General features: G+C 38.0%; 1 protein-coding gene across 1 annotated transcript in view; it reads left to right on the top strand.

Moving 5' to 3' along the window:
- ADCY2 (adenylate cyclase 2) overlaps positions 1–22,605 on the top strand; it is a 211,986-nt gene extending 189,381 nt beyond the window's left edge. The window contains exons 18-25 of the mRNA XM_033054038.2: positions 1,966–2,150; positions 3,632–3,716; positions 9,229–9,387; positions 13,670–13,816; positions 14,897–15,004; positions 17,036–17,150; positions 21,161–21,285; positions 21,812–22,605. Coding sequence (XP_032909929.1) covers positions 1,966–2,150; positions 3,632–3,716; positions 9,229–9,387; positions 13,670–13,816; positions 14,897–15,004; positions 17,036–17,150; positions 21,161–21,285; positions 21,812–21,964 — 1,077 coding nt within the window. The 3' untranslated portion in view covers positions 21,965–22,605. The remainder of the gene's footprint in view (positions 1–1,965; positions 2,151–3,631; positions 3,717–9,228; positions 9,388–13,669; positions 13,817–14,896; positions 15,005–17,035; positions 17,151–21,160; positions 21,286–21,811) is intronic.
- Positions 22,606–22,868: the final 263 nt, after the last annotated feature.

The raw sequence follows: 22,868 nt of genomic DNA, 5'->3' as shown, positions 1-22,868 counted from the left end.
TGGGCTGCATCTTAAGTGTATACTACCCTGGTGCAAGGCACCAGACCTGGGATCCCCATAAGAAAGACACTCAGACTCTGTAAGGTAATGGTTAAAATACTTTTATTGGCTTGCACAAGAAAGAAAAAGAGAACAGATGGGGTTATGCCTCTTCAGATGCTGAGAATCTTGATTTGTACAGCATGAGGTGCAGATTCTGTCTGTGGAGAGGCTAACCAGCATTTTCCTCTTTTGAGCTGTTAGAAAATTTTCTTACAAGGAAGCATTGCTATTCACTGCTTCAGCTGTCAGACAAAAGGGACATCCATGAGGACTTGCTGTTGCACTGTTGGATAAAGCCAAGGCTGCAGAGGTGGCATCACATTGGTAACAAATGGGAGCTGCCTGCAGGCTCCTGGCTTGTCAGAGCTGGCTGAGATGGATCAGGTTTTCCTGGCTAGAGGATGCACTAAACAGACCAGGGGCCTGAACCTGCTCAACTTCAGTGCTCTGTGGGTCACCAGTCTGTCCAGATCTTTGCTGGTTGCTTACTGAAACACTGCAGTGCAATGCAAGGTCTGCATTCTTAAATGTGTGGCTATGCCACTCTTCCTTAATTCATCCACACTTGTCTGAAATTTTCAATCTATTCTATGTATTCCTATGGAACACTGCCAGAGACTGTTCCACTTGAAAATTTCTGGGTCTTTGTCAAACAGTATCCAATTGGGGATTCAAGACTGCCTCTGCTTGTTTCTTTTTGGAAAACTGATTCTAGCAGTAGAATGCCTTATTGACTCAAAAAAGGATACTGCTATTCTTATGTAACACTGAATTTGGAGTGTGACCTCGTCTGACATGCAGCTATCAGAGAAGTTTTGTTTTTTGGTGATTCTGAACAATAGTTCTATCTATCATCTAGTTTTTTATTTCAATCAGATCTTCAAGCAAATTACAGTAGCAGCAAAGATTGAGATGGCAGATAAATTCTGTCTGATGGGTGCTGTGAAAATTATCCTTCTTAGTGATCCTCCAAAATTAGTATACAGTGATTCAGGTTCTGTCTAAAGTGCTGCCATCAACAAGTCAACAGTAGTCTGAAAATAGCATGACTTGAAATAGAATGCTTTGTAGTTTCAGAAAAGAAACTTCCTTGCAAGGTGCAGGACTGTAATTTTCAGGAAGCATTTTTGGCAAAGAGGTTGCATATTAAAGACTAAGATAATGATTTTAGAGGTGACTTAATGTTTTAGCATTAATTTTGATGCTGTAATCAATTTCCAGAAAGTATCAGGAGAAAACATTTTTCCAGGAATTTAACTTCAACTACACATATTTATGTTGATATATATGACATAGGAAATACAAGACTTTTTTTTTTTTAGCAATTGAATGTGTTCTTATATGGTTATTACTCCACAGGATTTGAGAAAATGATTTTTTATATTTATATTATGCATAGGCCCTGTAAATAGCTTTGTATTTTACCTATCCTAACTGTATTTCTAGAGTTTATAAAATTGCATATGTATGAGATTCATAACTGTGTACTGCATCAGTTTATAACTCCAAATATAGACAATGAAATTATTGTGTTCAGGCCCTTAGACATTTTGCCTTGACTTAAATGCTAGCAAAACATACAGGTAATCCTGGGACTCAATCATGTATTAAAACTTTACAGTGGAACAGGAGTAAATCTTACGTCAGTCTGCTGGCAGCAGACTCCTACAATAGATTTCAACACCAGCAGTGGTATCCCACAAATGTAGATGAGTAAATCAAAAGTGTCAAAGGGTGAAAATTAGGGAGCATAAATTTATTTTCATTGACTGTCTATAAACCATAGTGTCCCAGACTGTGATAGATTGCACACTTCAGTGGTCAGTCAATAATTTTTTAAAGTAGCCTGAGCATTTTATTATGCATTATTTCCTACTCATGAGTCAAATTCTAAATATTTTCCATTTGATTTCTCTTTGCCAGTATTTTATATACAGCTGCATATTAGGGCTCATTTCCTGTTCTGTTTTCCTGAGGATAAATTATGAGTTGAAAATGGTAATAATGTTGATTGCATTGGTGGGCTACAATGTTATCCTTCTGCACACTCATGGGCCCATGCTGGATGACTACAGCAAATTTATGTATGCAATGGCACCTCTTAGAAGGTAGGTGGCTAACTCCAGTCTTTGTGAAGTTAAATACTACCCATGGTAGTTCTTACATCATGGAATATACGTGCTTGGCTGTGTAATCTGAGTCACAATGTAAAATCATTCTCATGCTGTAGTTAATATTTGATTTAATCACACCTCAGAGCATTAGAATAAAATAAGTCTGGGCAAGGCATTTAAATCACCTACCATAGGAAATAGTGTATGGTTTAATTTGCTTTTTTGGCATAAAGGGCGTCACAGAGAAGTCATCAAGTTTGTTAAGACTCAGGCTGCACATCATTGAGGCTTTTAGAGCATATTTGCTGCAAGCTGAAGGAAATCAGCTTCCCCAGAACTAATGCATAGTCTAAAATGTTTACAAATGAAGTCTTAATGATTCTAAAATTAGTAGAACAACAGTTTGGGTTTTTTTTATTTTATATTGTTGTGCTTGTGCATTTTTATCTTAAGTTTTCAGTGAGACTGCTGGTGATAATATGTAAGACCAAAATTATTAATCCAGTTCCTGTTACTGCTATGTAAAATAATTTGTGAATAGCTGTAATGTCTACCTCATTTTCAAAACAAAGAGGTGATTGTCTTCTGTGTAGGCCAAGTGTATGGCCTATGCCAGACCAGAAAATTTGGATATTCAGAGTGTAGTTTCATTTTTCCTGTGCTGTAACAATCATGGAAAAGGATCTCAGTTGAAAAATTGGAAAAAAATCAAAAACAAGTCGGTTTTCTTTGCACTTAAATCTAAAGATTAAATTAACAAATGTTTTGTTAATTTGTCTTTGTTTCCATTTTATTAATGGAAAGAGTATGTGTGGGATGGTATGGAGAACCAGGGGATAGTAGATTGAGCTTGTGTTTGGCAGCTTTGATTTCGTCAGCCAAGCTCTGTGTCTGTTGGTATTTTCCTTCCTAAATATCTCACCAAGTTTCTTGTTTAAGTGGCATGAGACTTCTAGTGTGAACTGTTTCCCATTACCTTTAGTGACTTTTGCCAAAGCAGAGTTTTTAATAAACTCTATACAAGATCTAGTTTGTGCCTCTTCAGGTGAAAAGGTATCTTAGGAGTTTGGTGCTTTAGTTTCTGTTTCTTCATATTCATTGGATATGGTCAAGCTCTCCGCCATGGAAATAGTGTTATTGCATTAAAAATCTGTTTTTTATTCTACTTGTATAGAATAAGCCACAAATGCTCTCCATTTGCAAGTAAAAAGAATATTATTTTTCCTATATCCTCATCTTATTATTAGAATTCAAAATGTAGGCACATTTGCACAGAATGTAATGCAAAGAGGTAATTAAAGCTACATAACATAAATAATGGTATTTCATCAAGTAATATATCATATAATATTTAAATGTTCTTAGTTTATGTATTAGAAAGTAGTATGTATAAATTGTGGTCTTATTTTTGTGCTTGAAGTAATATTGGTTTAACTTTTGAGCAGCCTGCTCTACTTAATGTGTTTATTTTATAGGCCAGGAATACTGAAGGACCTGAAGACAATGGGCTCAATTTCCTTGTTCATATTCTTCATCACATTACTGGTTTTGGGTAGACAGGTAAGACACACACTTCTCTGCAACTGCACCAGAGGACACAATGCCAGCTGCCACATGCAGCCTGTCACCTTCTCAAAGAAACACCTTCTCTTCTGTGCCATACCCTTGCAAAGGGCTGTCAGGAGCATCTATAAAACTATTTTCTTTCTTGCCTTCCAACAGGGCCTTAAAAGTCACCACTGACTATCAGTGGCATGATGCTGATAGTGTACTGTGACTGTTGTAATTCTGACCGATACTGGCTCGTAGCTTCCCGGTTTGCTCCCATCTGTCTGCATCCATCTGCTGTCTCCCTGGTTGCTTAATTGCAAGCTATTTTCTTCACAGTTATTACAATTTGGTGCAGACACAGAAACAATATAGCATGCACACAGAAGTGTACCACATGCTGAGGCCACGGTTGCACTAAAACTGTGACCCAACAGGAAACTACTCTTGTTGTGCTTTTCCAGAACAAATGGGATCTCGATGGTCTTACCCTGTAGTAAGCTGAGGGAAGATGCAAAGGCAGTTCTTTCTCTAAATCCTCAGACCTGTACAGGACTCATAGCTAAAAGCTGTAACTCCAGCCCATTGTGCCGGAACAATGCAGTGCACAAGACGGGGCTCTGAAACGGAAGAGGCAATCCATGTTAGATCTCATGAACAGCCCAAGCTGTTCATGAGCTTAGGGAGGACTTCATTCCAGACTGTCCTTAAATCATTCATTCACATTACAATTCCTGAAAAGGTAATGACTGTCATTTAAATTACCATGCAGTCCCCGCAGGTTACTACACACAAAAAATTTTGTCTGGCAGTTTCTGCAGTATTTATTGTAATGGAACATCCTTCTTGGTTTAGAAATAACACTCTTCATCTGCCTTCTCACCAGCAGCACATTGGAGTTTGTTCATTTGATGGTGGTGACAGAGTGGGTCTAGAGCATAGCTACTTTCCCTCAGAAAGAGGGATAAGTTCTTCATCACATCAGTGGAGAGTCTTTAGTCCCTGTCAACCCAAGTTTCAGATGAAGGCAGAGGGTGCAATACCAAGAATAAAGGAGAGAAGGAATATAATCTTCACTGGGAAAGGAAAGATTTCTTTGTGGGTTCAGTCACTTCAAAAACAAAGTTTGTTTTGCACACAATACAGGTGTTCTCTGTCACACCAACTAAGAAATGATTGTATAATGGAAAAAGTTATCATTTTCAGACCTGTAGGTTCAAGATCCTTGTCATGATAGCACTTATTTGTAAATTTTCAGTTGTTTGCCTTTGATTTTTCTAACTTACTCTCCTGTAAGAAGAAGGAAATACTTTGCATTTTCAAACACTCTCAAGCAAAGTCTAAATATTACTGGAAAATGTTATGAACTAATTTTAATACATACCTGGCATAAGACCTGCCATTTTAAGTTACTGCTGGTAATATTGATTGGTATAGCAAATTCTTGGAAAAAGAACAGGGGAGGAAATCAACCTGCATGGAGTGACCTTTCCAGGGACATATACTTCCCACCTCCTGCCAGTTGATATTTCTGTGGCTGTGTTTAATAGCTATTGGCTGTTCTCCTTTCTGTTTCACCGTCTGATGCCTTTTTAACCCATTTTATCTTCCTGGTGTTCCCAACACCGATAATGAATTTCACAGTTTGATAAAAAAACATGTGACAGTGTCAGTCTCTCTGTTTTTAACTTTCCTCTTTTCTACTTTCATTGAGTGATACATGCAGGATGCTGTTGAGCCATCTTGGTAACGTCAATAAAGTCAAATTCTTCCTTACCCTTCTTTCAGAGAGGATGAAATACAAGTAATTTCTCTGTTAATTATTGCAATTTTTGCAGATAATACATCTTTTTCTTCTTTTGATATCTGATTATTTTAAAAATGCTAAAGATATTGCACAGATGAAAAGGGTGGCCTTTACACTTCCCTTCAGCTGCCATTGTTGTTCCTCTGTCCCAAGGACTAATAAACAAAAAGTTCACCCAAACAAAAAGTGGATGCTTTCCTGCAAGCCTAGCTCTGTGAATGTGCTCATCACTGGTCATAGGATGCCTCTCCTGAATCAAAAGCAGATGCAGAGGATAAGTGCCTCTGGTTCAGTGGGGATGAAGAGAGGGAGAGTTAGTATATAATTTCATGGTTTATTAAGTGGCTTACTTAATTCTTTCAGCTGCACAGATAGCATCACTGCTGGAAAAAGTAGACCTTCCCTCAGCTGCTTATTCTTATCCTTTTGTCTCCTCATTTGTACTGGCACAACTCACTGGGAAGATGTGTAGTGGATCAAAATAGGGAAATGTTCAGGATTAAAAATTAACCCTGCAGAAATGCTTAGTTTTGAGTCAGATCCATTTTCAAGATTTATGGTGTGGTCACAGCAATGCTTGTGCCAGAAGGATGGGAGTGAACAGAGAAAAGCAAGGTGGAGAAAGAAAAACTGGGTTTTTTTTGATGGCCCTGCCAGCATTGGCAACAACCATTTCCTGACACTGAGATAAGTGACTCATGCACCCTGCATGCAGATCCCCGGAGTCACTTGATAACAGGCTGGCGACAGCAAGGTGTTGAGAATGGTGACTCTTCCACCCTTCCCAGGAGAATTGGTGTGGTCTTGGCTGTTTAAGGAGTGTGCTCACATTTAAACACTGTTGAGCACTAGATCTCTCTTATGATCTGCTTTGAATCCAGTATTGACATTGCGTGTGAATTCCTTTCTCAACAGTGCCTAAAATATGATGTGTCCCCTTACTCTGTAGGCTGGCTGTATATTTTTTCCATGATTGATTATATTGTAGTTATTCACACTGAATTTCATTGGTAGTTTTACCGCTGAGGTGCTTGTGGCACTTTCCCTGAGCTGTAAAACCTGTTTCTTTGTTGTCTCTGTTCTGGTTTATAGTGAGCTTTTATTTTGTGAGGGAATTCTTCTCTTTTTGAAAGAAATAGTCTCTTCAAGAGCTTCTTCTGAGAGAATACAATGAAAACTTATTTCAAATTTCACTGATAGTCACATGATCATTTACTTTTCTGTAATAGATGGAGGCATGTTTACAGAGAGGATGTCAACTCTTCCAATTGTATCAGCTTTAGCCAGTGTGTCTAGATAGCTATTTTCCTTAGCACTCACTGTTTTTTTACTAAGTACCTTGCTCTATTGTTCCTCCTTCTTTTCCAAACACTTGCCTTGTATCTGTACCATTTGTCAGTTCTCTAACACTGTCTGTTTTGACTGATCAGGATATCCACCAAAAGTTTCTTGAAGTAAGTTAATAAGCTGGTGCTTTTCTCTTTTTGAAATATGATATGCTGACTTTTCTAATTTCAAAGCAAATAGAATACATTCTGATTTTTTTTTCCTGATCTCTAAGTTACCTTTGTCCTTTTTTGGAGCAGCCTAAATTTAATTCAGTAAATAGCAAGGTAGTAAATAAATTATCTGATACTAACTTTTGAAGAAAAAACATATTTTTGAAAACTTCACTTAGCTACCACCTTTTCTTTTCAGTACAAAGTTGGTACAATGTGTAGATATCTAATTTCAGCAGGCATCCATGTTACTTTCATCAGTTTATGCCAATAATTTTGAAATTCCAAGGTTTTATTGGATTTTTTTCCTGCATGAATACAGTTGGTGGCATTTGAATTTACCATCTATGTGCATTTTTATTTATACTAATCTAAGTTCTTGGATGTATAAATAACTAACATATATATAAAAAAAGACATTCTAAAAAAGTGACTGCATCATGTGGACAGTTCTGAAAAAATCCCTATTTGTGACTTCAAGCCTTATAGGACTGATAATTGCCATTTAACACAGGCACAATGACAGGATAACAATAAAACCCTGAATTCCTGCAGAAATGTCTTCTCAGGTTCTCTGTACCTTTATGATTGTCTGTACAAATATTTAAATCTCTGCCTACTTTTCTTCTGCTTATAGTTTACAAATATCCTTTAGTAACATATATTTATTTAAAATATCCAGTTTGTTTGTTTATTTGACATTCAAAGTCCAGGTTTCTGGGATGCAGCATGATCCATTCTAAGATGTCAAGACCCCTTTAAATTTCGGAATAATGTCACCTTTGAGTTAGAATAGCCAGAATATTTCTTTTGCAGTGCGTTTGAGGTCTGCGCTCTGTCCCTAGTAGTACAGGTATCAGCACAAAGGGAGTATATTAACAATGATTTAATGGATATTCTCTTTCACTTTTGTAATTAAATATTTAAATAGTACCTGGCCCTTATCAACCAATTCAAAGGAAACCTGAGTATATTTCTCTGTATGTTTTCCTCTTACTGTTTTTTCATCCTGCAGGTATTCGGCAGATACAGTTTTTGCTTCATCAGTTTTTTTCTTCCATTGCCTTTCAAAAGCTTGCCAAATCATCTAATTTCAACTTTCTACTCTTATCTTTGGCTGTTATCTCAGTAGAATACCTATGAATCATTTAGAGCTGTGACAGCCACTGTCCAGTCAGAAGGACTACTCATTTTTTATGTCATTGCTTACTGACTGCTCATAACAGTAGCTAGCACTTTTAAGTTTTTCTATAATAAGATTGCCATCATAATCATATTCTCCTGGTTAATAACATAGTCTTCATTGAGATTGCCTGATAGGATTAAACCATTAAGACTATGTTGAAATAGCTCTTGATTTTTATCAGGTCAAACAAGATAGGCCGGAGGAGTCTTCACTGTGGAAATAATGCCATAGGATTTATGACAATACATTCACAATATTGAAAGGAAGTGCAGTGAGCTCCACAAAAGTGCAGTTTTATTAATTTTTCACCACCTTTCTAGTGAAATTGGATCTCAAAACATACTGATACTCCAAGGATGTTACATATTTTCATACAGTTCCAGGTACTGTTGTTTAATAATAGAAAGCTACTATAAAAACTCTGGGACAAAAAGAAAAACAGGATAAAGTATTACAGAAAGGAGTGTAAAAGCAACCAACCAACAAAAAAAAATGCAAGTAACAAAACCAAAAGTCAACTGAGTTGGCCCAACGGACTGGGCCATTTTTGATAGTCTGATCATGATTTTATATACTGAATGTATATTATACCAATAGGCTGTTTTCTTTTTGCCAAGCCGGTTACATGATGTAAATTCAAGTTAGTCAAAGTTAGGATCTTCCTGAAATACCCATTATTTCAGATGAAATTCTGCACTTACAAAATAATATTAAATTGCAAAACTGTAAATTGTTACATTACAGTGTTTAATTTCTGGAATTAATTTCTACTCAAGTTTAAGAGTAGATAAATAAATCTTCTATTGTTTAAGGCACCCTGCAACATTTCTTATTTTCTCCTGGGCCTTTTTGTTGGACTTGATAAAAAGTGTATGCTTGGGGTGTGACTTCTGTGAGACCTGGAATTATATCTGAGTAGCCAAATAATAGCATTGTAGAGGATGTGTACTGTGCTTATTTTGTCTCTTAAACCTGTACTCCAGCAGGACAAGATGCCTATTGTTTCTTTACTTCTGTGTCCTCTTGTAACAGAATGAATATTACTGTAGGTTAGACTTCCTGTGGAAGAACAAGTTCAAAAAAGAGCGGGAGGAGATTGAAACCATGGAGAATCTAAATCGGGTGCTTCTGGAGAATGTGCTTCCAGCCCACGTAGCTGAACACTTCTTGGCAAGAAACCTGAAGAATGAGGTCAGCTGTCTCTGTATATTCTCTTCTCTGTAAGAAAGCAGTGCACTCTTAAAGTATCATAAAATGCTGTTTTGAACAGTAAGTCCTTATAGTGAAAATATGAATTTACAGTCACTTTCATTTCCCCTTTCCTGCCTGTAAGATTTGCTTTACAGCACTGAATGCGCCATAATACCCTGAAATAAAAAAAGCTGAACTTTTCCTAAGTGGCAATGCACTTTGCCTATTGAAGGATGGTAAAAATAGGTGAGGAGAAGGAAGAACAGAATGGTTGAATCAACATGGGTTTAATTTTAAATCATATGCAGTTAGACACTTTTTCCTCCATGATCAGAGTGGAGTTGCAACCGGGTTCTGAATTTTCTTCTATTCGCTGGAGAGCTTTTTTATTGGAGTGAAAATTAGCCTTTTCCCTGAAACAGTGGCTATGTTAATTCTGAAGAATGTCTGAACACTGAATTACCTGTTTACTCACTGCTTAATGGACCTAATCCAAGAACCACAAAAGTCACCCAAAAGATCCATCTTTACTTTGCTGGAAATTAGATCTGCTTCTAATGTTCCTTTACAGTAATAATAAAGCAAAAAAATTAATACATATATATATATAAATTTAAAAATCCATTTAGAGAGAGTAACAGCTATAAAGATCTTAAATGCAAGAGTTTGAATTACTTGTGCATGAATAGGACAGAAGGCAGATTTAGGGATTCATTTTTGATCTCCTGCGCCAAAAAGGAGAATGTCTTCCCTTTCACTGTAGATTGCATTAAGCAGTCCAAATCAGGACTGCTTTTCAATACTTTAGTATTCCCTGCAAATATTCATTTGGTAGGTAACACCAAACAAAAATTGCTGTGGGGTTCCTTTGAATGCAGTGAAGATTTTGGCTGAAAACCAAGTTGACTCAGCTCCAGTTCTCAGTTAAGGTATTAAACACAGCAAACCATCAGGAGATTGCTTTCTTGATTATGTGCTACTACACCTCAGCTCCCCAGCAGAGCAGCACCGTCTGCTTACCTTTGTATTGGCTACTGGATTTCTCTTGTCACCCCTCAAGATTCTTAGGTTGGAATGAGTTAATTTCATTTAATGAAGTACAGAAATTGTAATGTGTTGAGCTCCTCAACTCATCATGTCAGGTGAAGTAAAAATTACTTGATATAATTTTAATGACATCCATTAAAAAATAAAACAAAAACAAAACAAAGAACAAACCAAACAAACTCAATTTGTTCCTTGTTTTGTTCCTTTCAACAGTTTTCAAAGGAAAGCCCTTTCAAATCTGAAAGTATTCAGGAATATAAGTATCTGTCATTTCTTTAGATTTGTTTCAATGTCAGCAAGGTTGTATATGTAGATACACCTAAAGATGTTAGGGCAGATTAGGCCTTTATGTTCTCTGTGTGGATACCTAAGTCAACAGATATGACATTGAAATTTGTCCACATTTTCCTTAGCTGCAAACATTCAAGTTAGCATAGTTTTACATGTGTTCTTTTCTGTTTGAAACAGATTCTGAGATTAAGAAAATGGATGAATATTCTGTTTCAAAATACTTTTTCCCTTAGTATTTCATGCATGCAGCTGTATGGAGAAAAGGAAAAACAGAGCATGCTGCTGAAAAGCAGGCAGAAGAAATGAAAAGGGAAAAAGTGAGTGGATGAATGCTAACTGGGAGCAGTGGAACTGTAGTTTCAAATGACCAACAAAGGTCTTTTTATAACACGATATACATTGACTAATGCTAATACATCAAAAGTGAAGTTTCTTCAGAGCAAATAATAGAGGTTTGCCTGCTTTACCAGAACCTCTGGAGCTGGATTTCTGCTTATAGTCTGAATGCTGGATACAAGACAGATTATTTTCCAAGAGAAAGACAGCGTCAAATCTAAAATGAAACAGAAAACAGGTCCAGGATTAAATATATCTGCACCTGGCTTTTCCAGTTTTCTCCTTAATGCTTTTATCCTTCAGATTGCCTATTAGTTAAAAGTGCTTGGGAGCTTTTGTGCTGCGAGCTAACTGGCAAGCCCATCACTGAGCAATAGGAATTTGCTTTATTAGCTACAGGATGGAACTAGCACCTTATTTAGAGCAAAAATTCTGCCCTAGAGAAGGTGACCACCATACACTTCCAAGGGATAGAATTGGACTGGTTTGCCTTCTCTATCCCAGGAAGATCTTCAGGCACTGGAGATAAGGGGACATCTGTAAAGGAACATACTTCCAGAATTTCAGATGTTATTAAAGAGGAAAAAGAACAAGATTGAATGCAAAGGACAGGATTATTTTATTTTTGTTAAAATAACAAAAACTGTTTCTTCCTAGAATAGTATTGAATTTAATTTTCTGACTACACATTTTGGACAGTGTAGTTCCAAGAGAAGAACTCTCAGGAAAATTAAGGCACTCGATTCTAACATCCACTACTATTATGATCAAAATAAACTAGCTGGGTATGATTCCTTAAAATTCTCTGAAATTTATTGTGATAATTACAATTACTACTCATCTGGTTATAAATAGTTCTGCTGCTTGTTTCCATGATGGTGCTATGCTATTGAGCATTAGTGGGGATGGATATTGCCCTGGTATTAGATGGGAAGGAGGGCAAATGGGTTGTTATAACTGAAATGAAGTTACAGGGAAGGTGACCTGAGGAAACAGAAGTAAAGCTGAGTTGACCACAGCATGTAGTCACTGTACCTTCTAAGGAAATACTCCCATCTGACCATCCAGGAGCCACTCTGGCAGTCACACCTGCACCACTTGAGCTGGGACCAAATGCCCTTCACAGTGGACAGCTCCAGTGAGCCAACAGGTGCCCCACACATCATACACTCACAGTCAGACCAGATTGTCTTGCTGGCTGACCCTTGGGTTTCCCACAGCAGAGTCTTCAGTCAGAAATCTGGATTTAATCATGGTGCAACATGAGAATAACAACTTGAGCTGTGAATTGCAACAGTATATTTCATCCCTACAGCACACAGCTCTGGTGGCGTTTCAGTGCTGGTATGGCTATAGATCCTTAGAAAATACAGGAGGCACAAAAATGTAGTAATAAATAATTTATCTCTTCTGGCTACTTGTGTTCCTTCCTGTCCATCATTTTTTTCATGTTTGCTCAGAAACTTCCCTCCCACCTGTGATGGGATGAAGCAGTCAGCAGTTTTCCCATAGTTGTCTTATTTTTAAGTCATATACCAGCAGTAAAGATCCACTAATGTGAGTGCACATCTGTGCACAGGCACACCACATTCTTCCAAATGGACACACTGACTGTCAAATTGCAAAACCCAAGCTTTGCTAAGTAAAAAGGCAAATAATATCTTATGCTTCTTGAACTCACTGAATAAATTCTTTCTATGTGATTATTGAAATCCCTTTTTACTCAAATAACTGCTTGGAGGCAGTTTTACATTAAAGTAGATAACAGCCTCTTTTATTGCTATGCCTACCTTTGTGTATAGGTACTATTTCTTTTTTAAGTATTAGTTTAATAAACTTTCTTTTTTTAAGTATTAGTTTAATAAACTTTCTTTCTGTATTTTTTTGGGGGATGTGAATTCTTCCTGAAAGAAGAGATAATCTAACGTTCAAGGGCAGTGGAGAGGAAACTGAAAAGGGTAGTGTGAGGTTGTCCATTTTAGCACCAGAATCTTTCTGTGGAGTAGAGATGATCTCATTTCACTGATCACAGAAGGCAGTGCAAACTCTCCATAAGTAAGTTTTAGCTCTGGTGACTTCTTTGTTTTTGTCCCAGCTTGTTGTCATGCAAAAGAAATTATAATTATTTTGTCCTCTTTGGCATACTGTCATTTTAGGTTAGGAACTATCAGTCAGGGTCATACTGCATTATGCATTTGTAATACATTGAGTTTGTGATTTTGGTTCAGTTCTTTAGTTAGTACAATAACAAACAGCTAATAATAAATTAAATATTGTTTTACAAAATACATTTTCAGCCATGCAAGCCAGACTAAATTCTCTTCATAAGAAGTCTCAGAGATGGGTCCTATCTAAAAAATTAGTGAGCTTTTTTTTTCACTGAGTTAATGTTCAGGAAGGAAAAAAAAATCATTGCAATATTTTCAGCTTTAAATGCTAAGTCTCTTTTATGAAGAAGTCTGTACATTATTAAATGCAAAAAACCATCCAACCTCCATCTGAAGGCATTCCAACTACTGCAGCACCTCTCTTTTTGGCTCCTTGGACACTGCATGTTAATAAGCAAACTTATTAACTTTTTTCCTTTATTCTGTTTTCTTTTGGACAGGATCTGTATCACCAGTCATATGACTGTGTCTGTGTCATGTTTGCCTCTGTTCCGGATTTCAAGGAATTTTACACAGAATCTGATGTAAATAAGGAAGGGTTGGAATGTCTCAGGCTGCTAAATGAGATCATTGCAGACTTCGATGATGTATGTACCTATAACAGTGATTGGCACGGTTTCAATCTTACTGACTTACATGCAACAGTCAGAAAACATACCTGAAGGGGGGGAGTGGAAGAGCTGTCAGAAAATACTTACAGGGATTATAAAGAAAAAGGAGATTTATGTGGGATAAATCAGATATTGATCTGACATCATATTCAATCGCTTTCAATTTGCTATAATGAGAATCCTGTGTGTATTTATTTTTTTGCCCTTTAGCTGCATCTCTTGAGGCAGTCACATTATATGCAATGTACTAGTATTAACCACAGGTTCTAAATATGAATGTCCAAAGTCAGGTAGAACCTTGTGTTATACCTGATCTGCACTGATTATTTGATACACAAGCAAATCAAAGGATTGTAAAAGTTTTAATGTTCCATTCTCTGAAGTCAGAAGCAAGTAGAGAGTATGGCTACAGATGGATTGGGAAAGAGCATCTAGAAAGGCCTCACTGAGAACAGTATTTCTCTATAAGGAAGTTATTAGTGACAGAGATAATAGGGAAAGGTATTAAAATTGTGTCATGACTCAGAGAGCACAGTCTGTATTTGTGGATCTGCAGCCATAGAGGGTATTTTGGCAACAAACCCATTTGGAGAGTACTGGGTATCCAGTGTTCAAAACAAACTGGGATATATGAACTAAAATCCTTGGATTTTAGTCCCATTGACATGGACTATTCCACTGGCATGGAATAGATGCTTACTTTCAGAAAGCTGCTTAAAGCTTAACTGTTGGCTGGCATAGTGATCCAGTTCCAATATCACATAAGTGCAAAATCTACTGACATTTAAAAGCTGTATGTAAAATAAGATGGAATTTATTCTCACTACTATAAATTTCATCCCTTTTATAGTAAAAAGGTATTTTAGAAGACAAAAATTCTCTTTCCTTGGAGTTCTGTTACCATTGTTTTATCCATCCTTAAGTCCTTCATCCTGTATATATTTGTGAAGCCATTTAAGGTCCATACAGAAACTGTTCTAAGACTTGATTTTCTGATTGGTGTTAGAGTAACAGGGCTGTTGATCTGCATAATGAATGACTGACCTTGTTTTACAGTTATTATCAAAGCCAAAATTCAGTGGAGTTGAAAAAATAAAGACCATTGGAAGCACTTACATGGCAGCTACAGGACTGAGTGCTACACCCAACCAAGAACAGTGTCAGGTACAGGAAAATGTTTCTGCTTAATAAAAAGCATATTCAAATTAAGGCTGATTTTTTTTTTCATTAAGCTACAGGTTATGTAGAAAAATGTGGCCTAGTTTTTTCTTATTAGCATAGATTGTCTTGTACTGGACAAGTATATACTTTAGTAGTCTCTGTGAATTTTTCTTCATGTTGCAGTTTGAAAAAGTCACCTTTGTATTTGCAAAAACAGGCCTTCTACTCTAAATAAAGTACAGCATTTTATTCCTATGTGCTGTATTGGCACTGGATTTACAGAGCATACCATAGGTTGCAAGAATTAATGTTTTCCACTGTGAGCTGGGGGAGATGATTTGCCTTACTAACTATACACTTACAGAACCCTCAGAGTCAGCATTGAGCATATGTTCCTTTGCTTCTAATTTACTTAATATGGTAGGATTTGGAACTGAAGTCAGTGGAAATCCAGTTCAGAGAAGCAATTCATAACTTATTCAAAAATCTTGCTTTTACCGCGATCTTTAGAGTACTACAGGTTAGCGACAGAGAGACAGCAATTAAGAATCAACACAGTCTGCTAAGGATTAATGTGCTCTCGCCAAACTCATGTTCCTTCTAAACACAAGCAATTACCACATGAACTATAGACCCTAAGGATCCTGAGGACAAAGAATTATTTTAAATTAGCTCTGGCATTTAATGCAGGGAGGTTACGGGGATGAAGAAAATGCAGAACTGCAGCCTGAAGATGTGAAGACATAGAGAGAGAGCTCTCAATCACAACTAAAACTAGTGTCTGCCGAGGAAGAAATTTATCATTTGAGTTATTTCCACAATCAGGAGATCCACAGTTTAGCATTCCTTTGGCGATTTATTTCACATTCTCAAAACAAATCCACCAGAACTCAGCAGTCTTCATTCCAGATTCCCAAGGATGCACAGATCCTGCAGTACCTAGTGTGGCATTGACTGACTGCTAGACATACTGCTGGGAACCACCCCCAGCTTAAAACAAGCATCCTTGGAAGACTAAGTGCCTAAGGAAGGGGTCTGAATATATCAGCTGAACAGGAAACCATCTGTTTTAGCTAGGAGTGAACTCCAAAGGAAACAGGCTTCATTTATCTAAACAGCTGCTCCGGCAAGCACCACTACTGTCCCACCCTAGGCTCATGCACGCACTCCATGAATCATCTCTGAAGTTGTCATCTGTCCATCTCTTCTGTCCCTTTATCTCATGAAATAGGGAAGATGCAGTAATTTCTTATAGAGATCAGTGAGTCTATATCTTACAAAATCATTTACTTGTCAGGATCCTACTTTGGGCTGTGGGGCACCAAAATCAATTTTCTCCTCAGCCTCAAAGGACTCAAAAACAGCACTTAAAATCAGGTTGCTTTGTTATGTATGAGGAGAGATAAAGTCTATAGCCTTGATAAGTGGTATAAGCTCTGTAAATAGAAGGGCAGAGTGGGGTTGCCCTCTTCCTCTTGTGTTTTAGTCATTTTCAGGTCTATTCCCAGAGGTACTTGCTTATATGCAAAATGAGATCAGTGGAAGAATTCTTAAAATTGTGAATTTTACAAGGGTGCTGAGCTATGCAACAGTGAGAGAGAAGAATCTCTGTGAGGCTGTCCACAAGCATTATTTATTATGAAAGGGAATAGAAGAAGCAGACACCTAAGAGAAAATGAATTAATAAATTCTAGGCGCACATCAATATTGAGTGCTTGCAGGATTAGATAGCAGCTAATTAGTCACTTGACAATCAAAATTTTAGATTAGGCATGGTTTAGATCCATCACCTCTAGACTACCTGATTGCACACAGATGAAATGCATCCTGTGTGCAGATAGGCCATTGTTTGATCTAACAGATGCTAGACAGGGTACCACCTTCTACATTACTTCTCTGCATCTGCCTGCTGACGCCAGGACATCCTTAAGGGCTTAAGTGTCTTCAAGCGTTCAGCTTATTTTGGTTGTATTCTCACAGCAACCAAGGCTCACAAGAACGATTTTACACTGTTTGTTTGTCTTTTGAATTCAGGAACCTGAACGACAGTATATGCACATAGGAACCATGGTGGAGTTTGCCTTTGCTTTGGTGGCAAAACTGGATGTCATAAACAAGCATTCATTCAATGACTTCAAGTTACGAGTGGGTGAGTATCACAGGATTCTTAGGAGAATAGCATGGACAAGGGGGAGAATTCAGTGTGTATTACCAGCTGATTAAAATAGTAGTAGAACTGACCAAAAGGGTCATAGTAGTAAACAGCACCATCTTTACCCTGCTTAAAAGCAGCCTACATGGTGTTGCCCATCAACCCCTAGAGTGTTTAAGGCTAGACTTAGAAAAGGACAGTATTCCTGTTTAAAGAATAGATGAAAAAAATGGGTTCACATGGCTTTGAATGGTTTTATGGTAACTGTAAAAATTACTGTAAAGGTTATAAGCCATACATTTTTTTAAGTTTGCAAATTCCAAAAGAAAACTCTATATTGGGCTTTGCAAAACTATATAAATTGTTTTTCAGAGGACAAGAGCTATAAGGGGCCAGTGAGACTGGAGTTTGAAATATTTTACATGTGCTAAATTCAAGCAAGCACACAAAAATACACTCTTTCCTTTGCAGTGTTAGACAAAGGAGAGTATTTGTCTTTGCTATTCAGGTAAGAGCAAAGATGAATAGTTATTTATCTTGGAAAGAAGTATCCCTTACTTTTCAGTTTCTGATTGCTTCTTCTTGTGCATCCTGGTATTTTTAAAAAGAAATAGACAGCTGCAGTAAGCACTAGAAAGAATGATGAAAGAAATTAATTCAGAGCTGGTCAAGAACCATATGTTCCAAAATGTTTATTTCCTGATAGCAGTACACAGCAGTTTCACAATGCAATATGTAACGTGGAAAGTGTGAAATGAAAACAGTAAACAAATATTGAAAACCCATAAATTTTGTAAATGTGTCAGAAGTATTTGATTTCCAACAGTTATTCTCCTGTCTTATCTTTTTCTTGTTGTACCGCTTGCTTTTCCTTTCAGCTGCTGCTCTCAAGTCTATTTCACAGTGCCACCCACTGGCAGAACTTTCTGTCTTCTGACTTGAAACGAGCTTCTTTGCCAGTATGTTTTGTACTCCTTGCTAGAGCTAAAAATGACAAAGCAAATCAGAAGTATGGTTCCTTCTCAGAGTGTTACAGAACTTGATGGTTCTTGCCATAGCTGACATGGCACATACCTTGAAACACATTTATATCAGCAGCTTCAGTACAGAGAGCTGCTGGGTGTTGGGGCTACATTTGCAAACTGCTTAAAGCAGTGCTGAGTCCTTTCAAGTGAGGACCAGGAAGCAAAACAAAATGCTCACTTTGGATTTTCGCTAATCTTGCTAAAGATTACAGAGAACTCAGACTCCTTTCCTTCATGAAATAAAAAATAACTCTAAAAAGACACACAGGTCTCAAGGTGGTATTTGTGTCACCATAATCCAACATAGGCATCACAGAGATATTAATTTTCACATCACTTCTTCGCTATGTCCCAACACCTGATGATGAAAGCCTCTGATATCCATACTAATTATAGCCACAGAAACATTTTAACAACTACTTCTGACCTAGTCCCTGCTGTAAGGACTTGTACCCAAAACTGCCTTTTGTAAAAGCCGCCCTTGGCCAGCATCTAAGTCTGAAATTTTTGCAACTTATTCGAGGTCTCAGCTTTCATAATCTCCTGTGAGTGCCTGAAATGCTAGTTTTACTTAGGAGGTACACACTGCTCTGATCTTGCCAGGCAAGGGAGGTGAGCATCTAGATGACATTTTAGACATTCCTCCCCTTCTGCAAGTTGAGGTGCTTGATTTATAAGACAAGCTCAGATATGCTTTTGCAGTTTTGCAGAGGTATTGCTTTCTTTCAGAAGAGAGGCTCTCTTTCAGAAGAGAGGTATGTTGTTTTCCATATAACTTCATAATTGGAACATTTGTCTGTGTTGTAGGTGACTTAATTTGGTTCCTGGTTTTGGGTGAGGCTAGGCCATGAGCCCAGGCTGTAGGATACTTGAGAATGAGATATTCTCTGTCATTCTTGCTGGACAGTGTTGCATTTCAGGAATGATTAAATGTTGCTTTGGATATGAGAGAGAGAGATGATATCACCCTCTGTTAGAGCATTCACTTGTAGTGAGAAAACTACTCTTCCAGCCTTGCCCCCACAAACATTCGTGTGTCTCATGCAAAAAAGACTCACACCAGCAGGAATGACAGAGAGCAGCATATCCCACAATGCTTGGGGGCAAAACACATTCCTAAGATACACTGTAGAAGTTACCTCAAAGGAGGAGGGATCTGAAGGGACTTCTGAGCCCCTGAGGTATTTCTCAAACCATCAACAGTGATGGTTCAGGAAGGAGGTAAAAAATAAAAGTCCTTTCCTGCCCATTGTATTTTGTAGAGAAGTCCTACTGCACTGCCCCAGTTTCTGGACCATGGCCACACACATCTCTTCAATATTTCCTGCTAGTCAGATAGGCTACCCAGCAGATGGCTTTTGTGGATTCCAGTCTTAGTTCCCTAGTGTTTTCTACAAGTTGTATGTCATGAAGCAGAAAAATCCATCCATGACTCAGCTGTTAATGCAAAGTATTGCAAGCCTTTGTGCATTGAACTCTGAGCACTTAGACAAATATGTATCAGGTTTCATTTGTTATCATGTAGTGTTTGCATATTTTCCCAATTTAACTTCTACAGTCACGTTTTCCAGGATTTCCAAGTGGGCTGATAGTGTGGTTGCTAGCTTGCACTGCCATGTTACCAGATGAGCCAGCTCCGAGATCCCTCTCCATCCTACAATCCCACTTTCATTTTACTGCATGGATATATATATCCCTTATGATGGTTTCTGTCAAGGATTTAACAGAAATCAGTTATGATCCATTGAGATGATTTTATAAATCCAAATAACTCGCTTGTTCAGAGCTTATTTCTCACTGGGCCTAACTTGCCTTTCCTGCTCATCGGTATGTGCAGTTAAAATTACAGTGCATTTGATGCTGGTTAACAATAGTACTTTGGATTTTATCTCCTGGTTTTTTTCCCTACTAGCAGAGTACAACTCACTCCCTTTTACAGACATAACATAGGTTACAAACTGACTGCAAGAGAAAAAATTCACCAAGTCTAATGAGGGACTATATTGTTCTACCATATTGTTCTACTCCATGCTTAATCAAATTATTTTAATACATACATTTATATTGCAGATCTTTATGACCATTCTATGGTCAATCCAGCCTTCAGAACAAGGCTTCAAATCCTTTCAGCTCATTCGCTTTAGTTTATTCTACATTTAAGAAGCAAAGAATGCTATAAAAGTAACTTGATTGAGCCATCAACTATTGCAGAGGAAAGGCCTTTTCACTGCAAGTAGAAATTAAAAGAAACTCTTGTATATCTGTTTTCTCAGAAGCTGCTGCTCACCCACAGTGTGGTTCTCATGCTACATAATAAAGGCACCAGCAGGTTATTAGGATGTCAGTGGTTGAAAATAGCAAGTTACTCGGGATGGGAGGGAGCTATAAAACTAAAAGTACCTGAACTGACTTCTGGCATTTTGATAACTAACATTCTTCTGCCATAAATGGTTGATGAAACAATGGTGAATGACTGCTCGCTGCCATACCCATTATTCAGCAAGGGCCAAATGCTGTGTTCGTTGACATGCTATATCCCAGATACACTGTGTGTCCTTGTTTGGTGGACCTTCACAGAATCATCAAGAGTGACCTATGACTGAACATCCCCATGTAAACTAGACCATGGCACCAAATGCCACATCCAGTCTTTTCTTAAACACCTCCAGAGACAATAACTCCACCACCTCCCTGGGAAATTGTCTATTCACCCTTGAATGTGAAGCAATTTTTCTTGATGATCACCTAAATCTCCCCTTTCTTATCTTGTTACTGCTTGCCTGGGAGAAGAGACCAACCCCCACGTGGCTACAGCCTCCTTTCACATGGAGGGAGCAATAAGGTTTCCCCTGAGCCTCATTTTCTCAAGGCTAAACAGCCCCAGCTACTTCAGCGGCTCCTCACAGGACTCGTGCTCCATGGCTTTCTCCAACTTTGTTGCCTTTCTCTTCATTGCTAACGTTAAGTTCTGATGCTTTCCAGGAATAAACCATGGGCCTGTAATAGCTGGAGTAATTGGAGCTCAAAAACCACAATATGATATATGGGGCAATACAGTAAATGTGGCCAGCAGGATGGACAGCACTGGTGTTTTAGATAAAATCCAGGTAAGCCTTGATTTTGTGCTAGTGTGCCTTCACCTAAAATGGCAGAACGCCCTAAAGTTTGGTTCACTGACAGTTATGTGAGAAACTGGCAACAGCAGCTCTGAAAGGTGATGCTAACCATCACCTTACCATCACTTCATTTACACAGCTGTAGTAGTTACAGAAAGATGGGGAAGCTTGGGTCTACTCCAGTGAAAATAAGCTCCTGAAGTTGAGGCACATGCTGTGCCAGGAAGAGTATTACCCTAGTTCCATTTATCTATCAAAAAACTCTCTGCTGACAACCCTGGGTACTGATGTGATTATACCAAATTTGATACTTGATATAAGTGATTAGAATGGGCATGCAGCAACAGAGTGCTTGAAAGCTTAGGTGTTCCAGCCTCTCCTGAGACCCTTAAAGGCCTTATGAGCCTTACAGCAAACCCCTGATAAATGAACACAACATTATGTTATCTTCACACCCTGGAAGAAGATTCTGCTCTGCTTTGTTATCAACACTGGCTGTATTACTGTATTGTTGCAGGTTACAGAGGAGACAAACAACGTCCTGCAAACACTGGGGTACATGAGCACCTGCAGAGGAATAATAAATGTAAAAGGAAAAGGAGAATTGAAGACATACTTTGTACATACAGAAATGACAAGATCCCTTTCACAAGGGAATGTGGCATCTTGAAGATACTTGTATGTGTCATCAATACCATATTTTCAGGAAAGTATCACGCACTTTTTAACTACATTTTGGCCCTTAACATGCGTGCTATTTTCTGGTATGTGGCACTTATTTTAATATGGCTGCAGAATAGTCCCATGAGCCATCATTTTGCACCTTGATATTTCTATGTTCAAGGACAGTTGTGATGTACGCTATAGGACTGGAAGATTGTACTGCTACTTGCACTGTTATTCAAAGACAAGAAAAGAAGGAATAGGAATTAAAAGGAGGTAACGCATCCTGAAAGGACTAAAGAGAAGTGTTAATGACAAATGGGGGAAAAAAGGCAATAAAGCTAGGGGTGCATACTATTTTCTGATGCATGGTGTTTTCTGGAAAATACAGTCGCTCCCCAATAGCATCCACTAATCTGGTATTAAATTATAGAGTATTGTAAATAAGTTTACTCTGTCCACACATGATTTGGATGTGATCACCAGTTACATCTCATAGCCAGGGACACGTTGGGTGGCTTGCTGGCATTCTTTCTGAAGAGAGAACTAACAATGCTGGAATAGTTTTGTACAAACGTGTCAAATGTTTTGAAGCTATTGTCTTTTGTAAGGTTAATTCATTAAAAGTTTATATGTACTTTGCCTTACTGTTGCTGTCTCTTAGTTTTGCTTCTTTCCTTGGCTTCTGTCACTCTAAAGCTGTGTGTTTTCTGCTGCTGCCACTGCTTTTTATGCAGTAGTTAGATGTTGAGGCAGGCTATGACCAGCTATCTCAACAGCTTGGTTAACAATATCTGCTAGACTCGCTATTGCCTTTCAGAAACTAAATCACCTTTACTGTCTTCAGTCATGGGTGGCATACTAGGCACTTTGCAGTCGCTTACTACCTAGTTGATACAGAAGACTGACCT

The sequence above is a fragment of the Catharus ustulatus genome, chromosome 1 (assembly GCF_009819885.2).
Source record: "Catharus ustulatus isolate bCatUst1 chromosome 1, bCatUst1.pri.v2, whole genome shotgun sequence".
Classification (NCBI taxonomy): Eukaryota; Metazoa; Chordata; class Aves; order Passeriformes; family Turdidae; genus Catharus; species Catharus ustulatus.
This window is presented reverse-complemented; position numbering and strand designations above follow the sequence as displayed.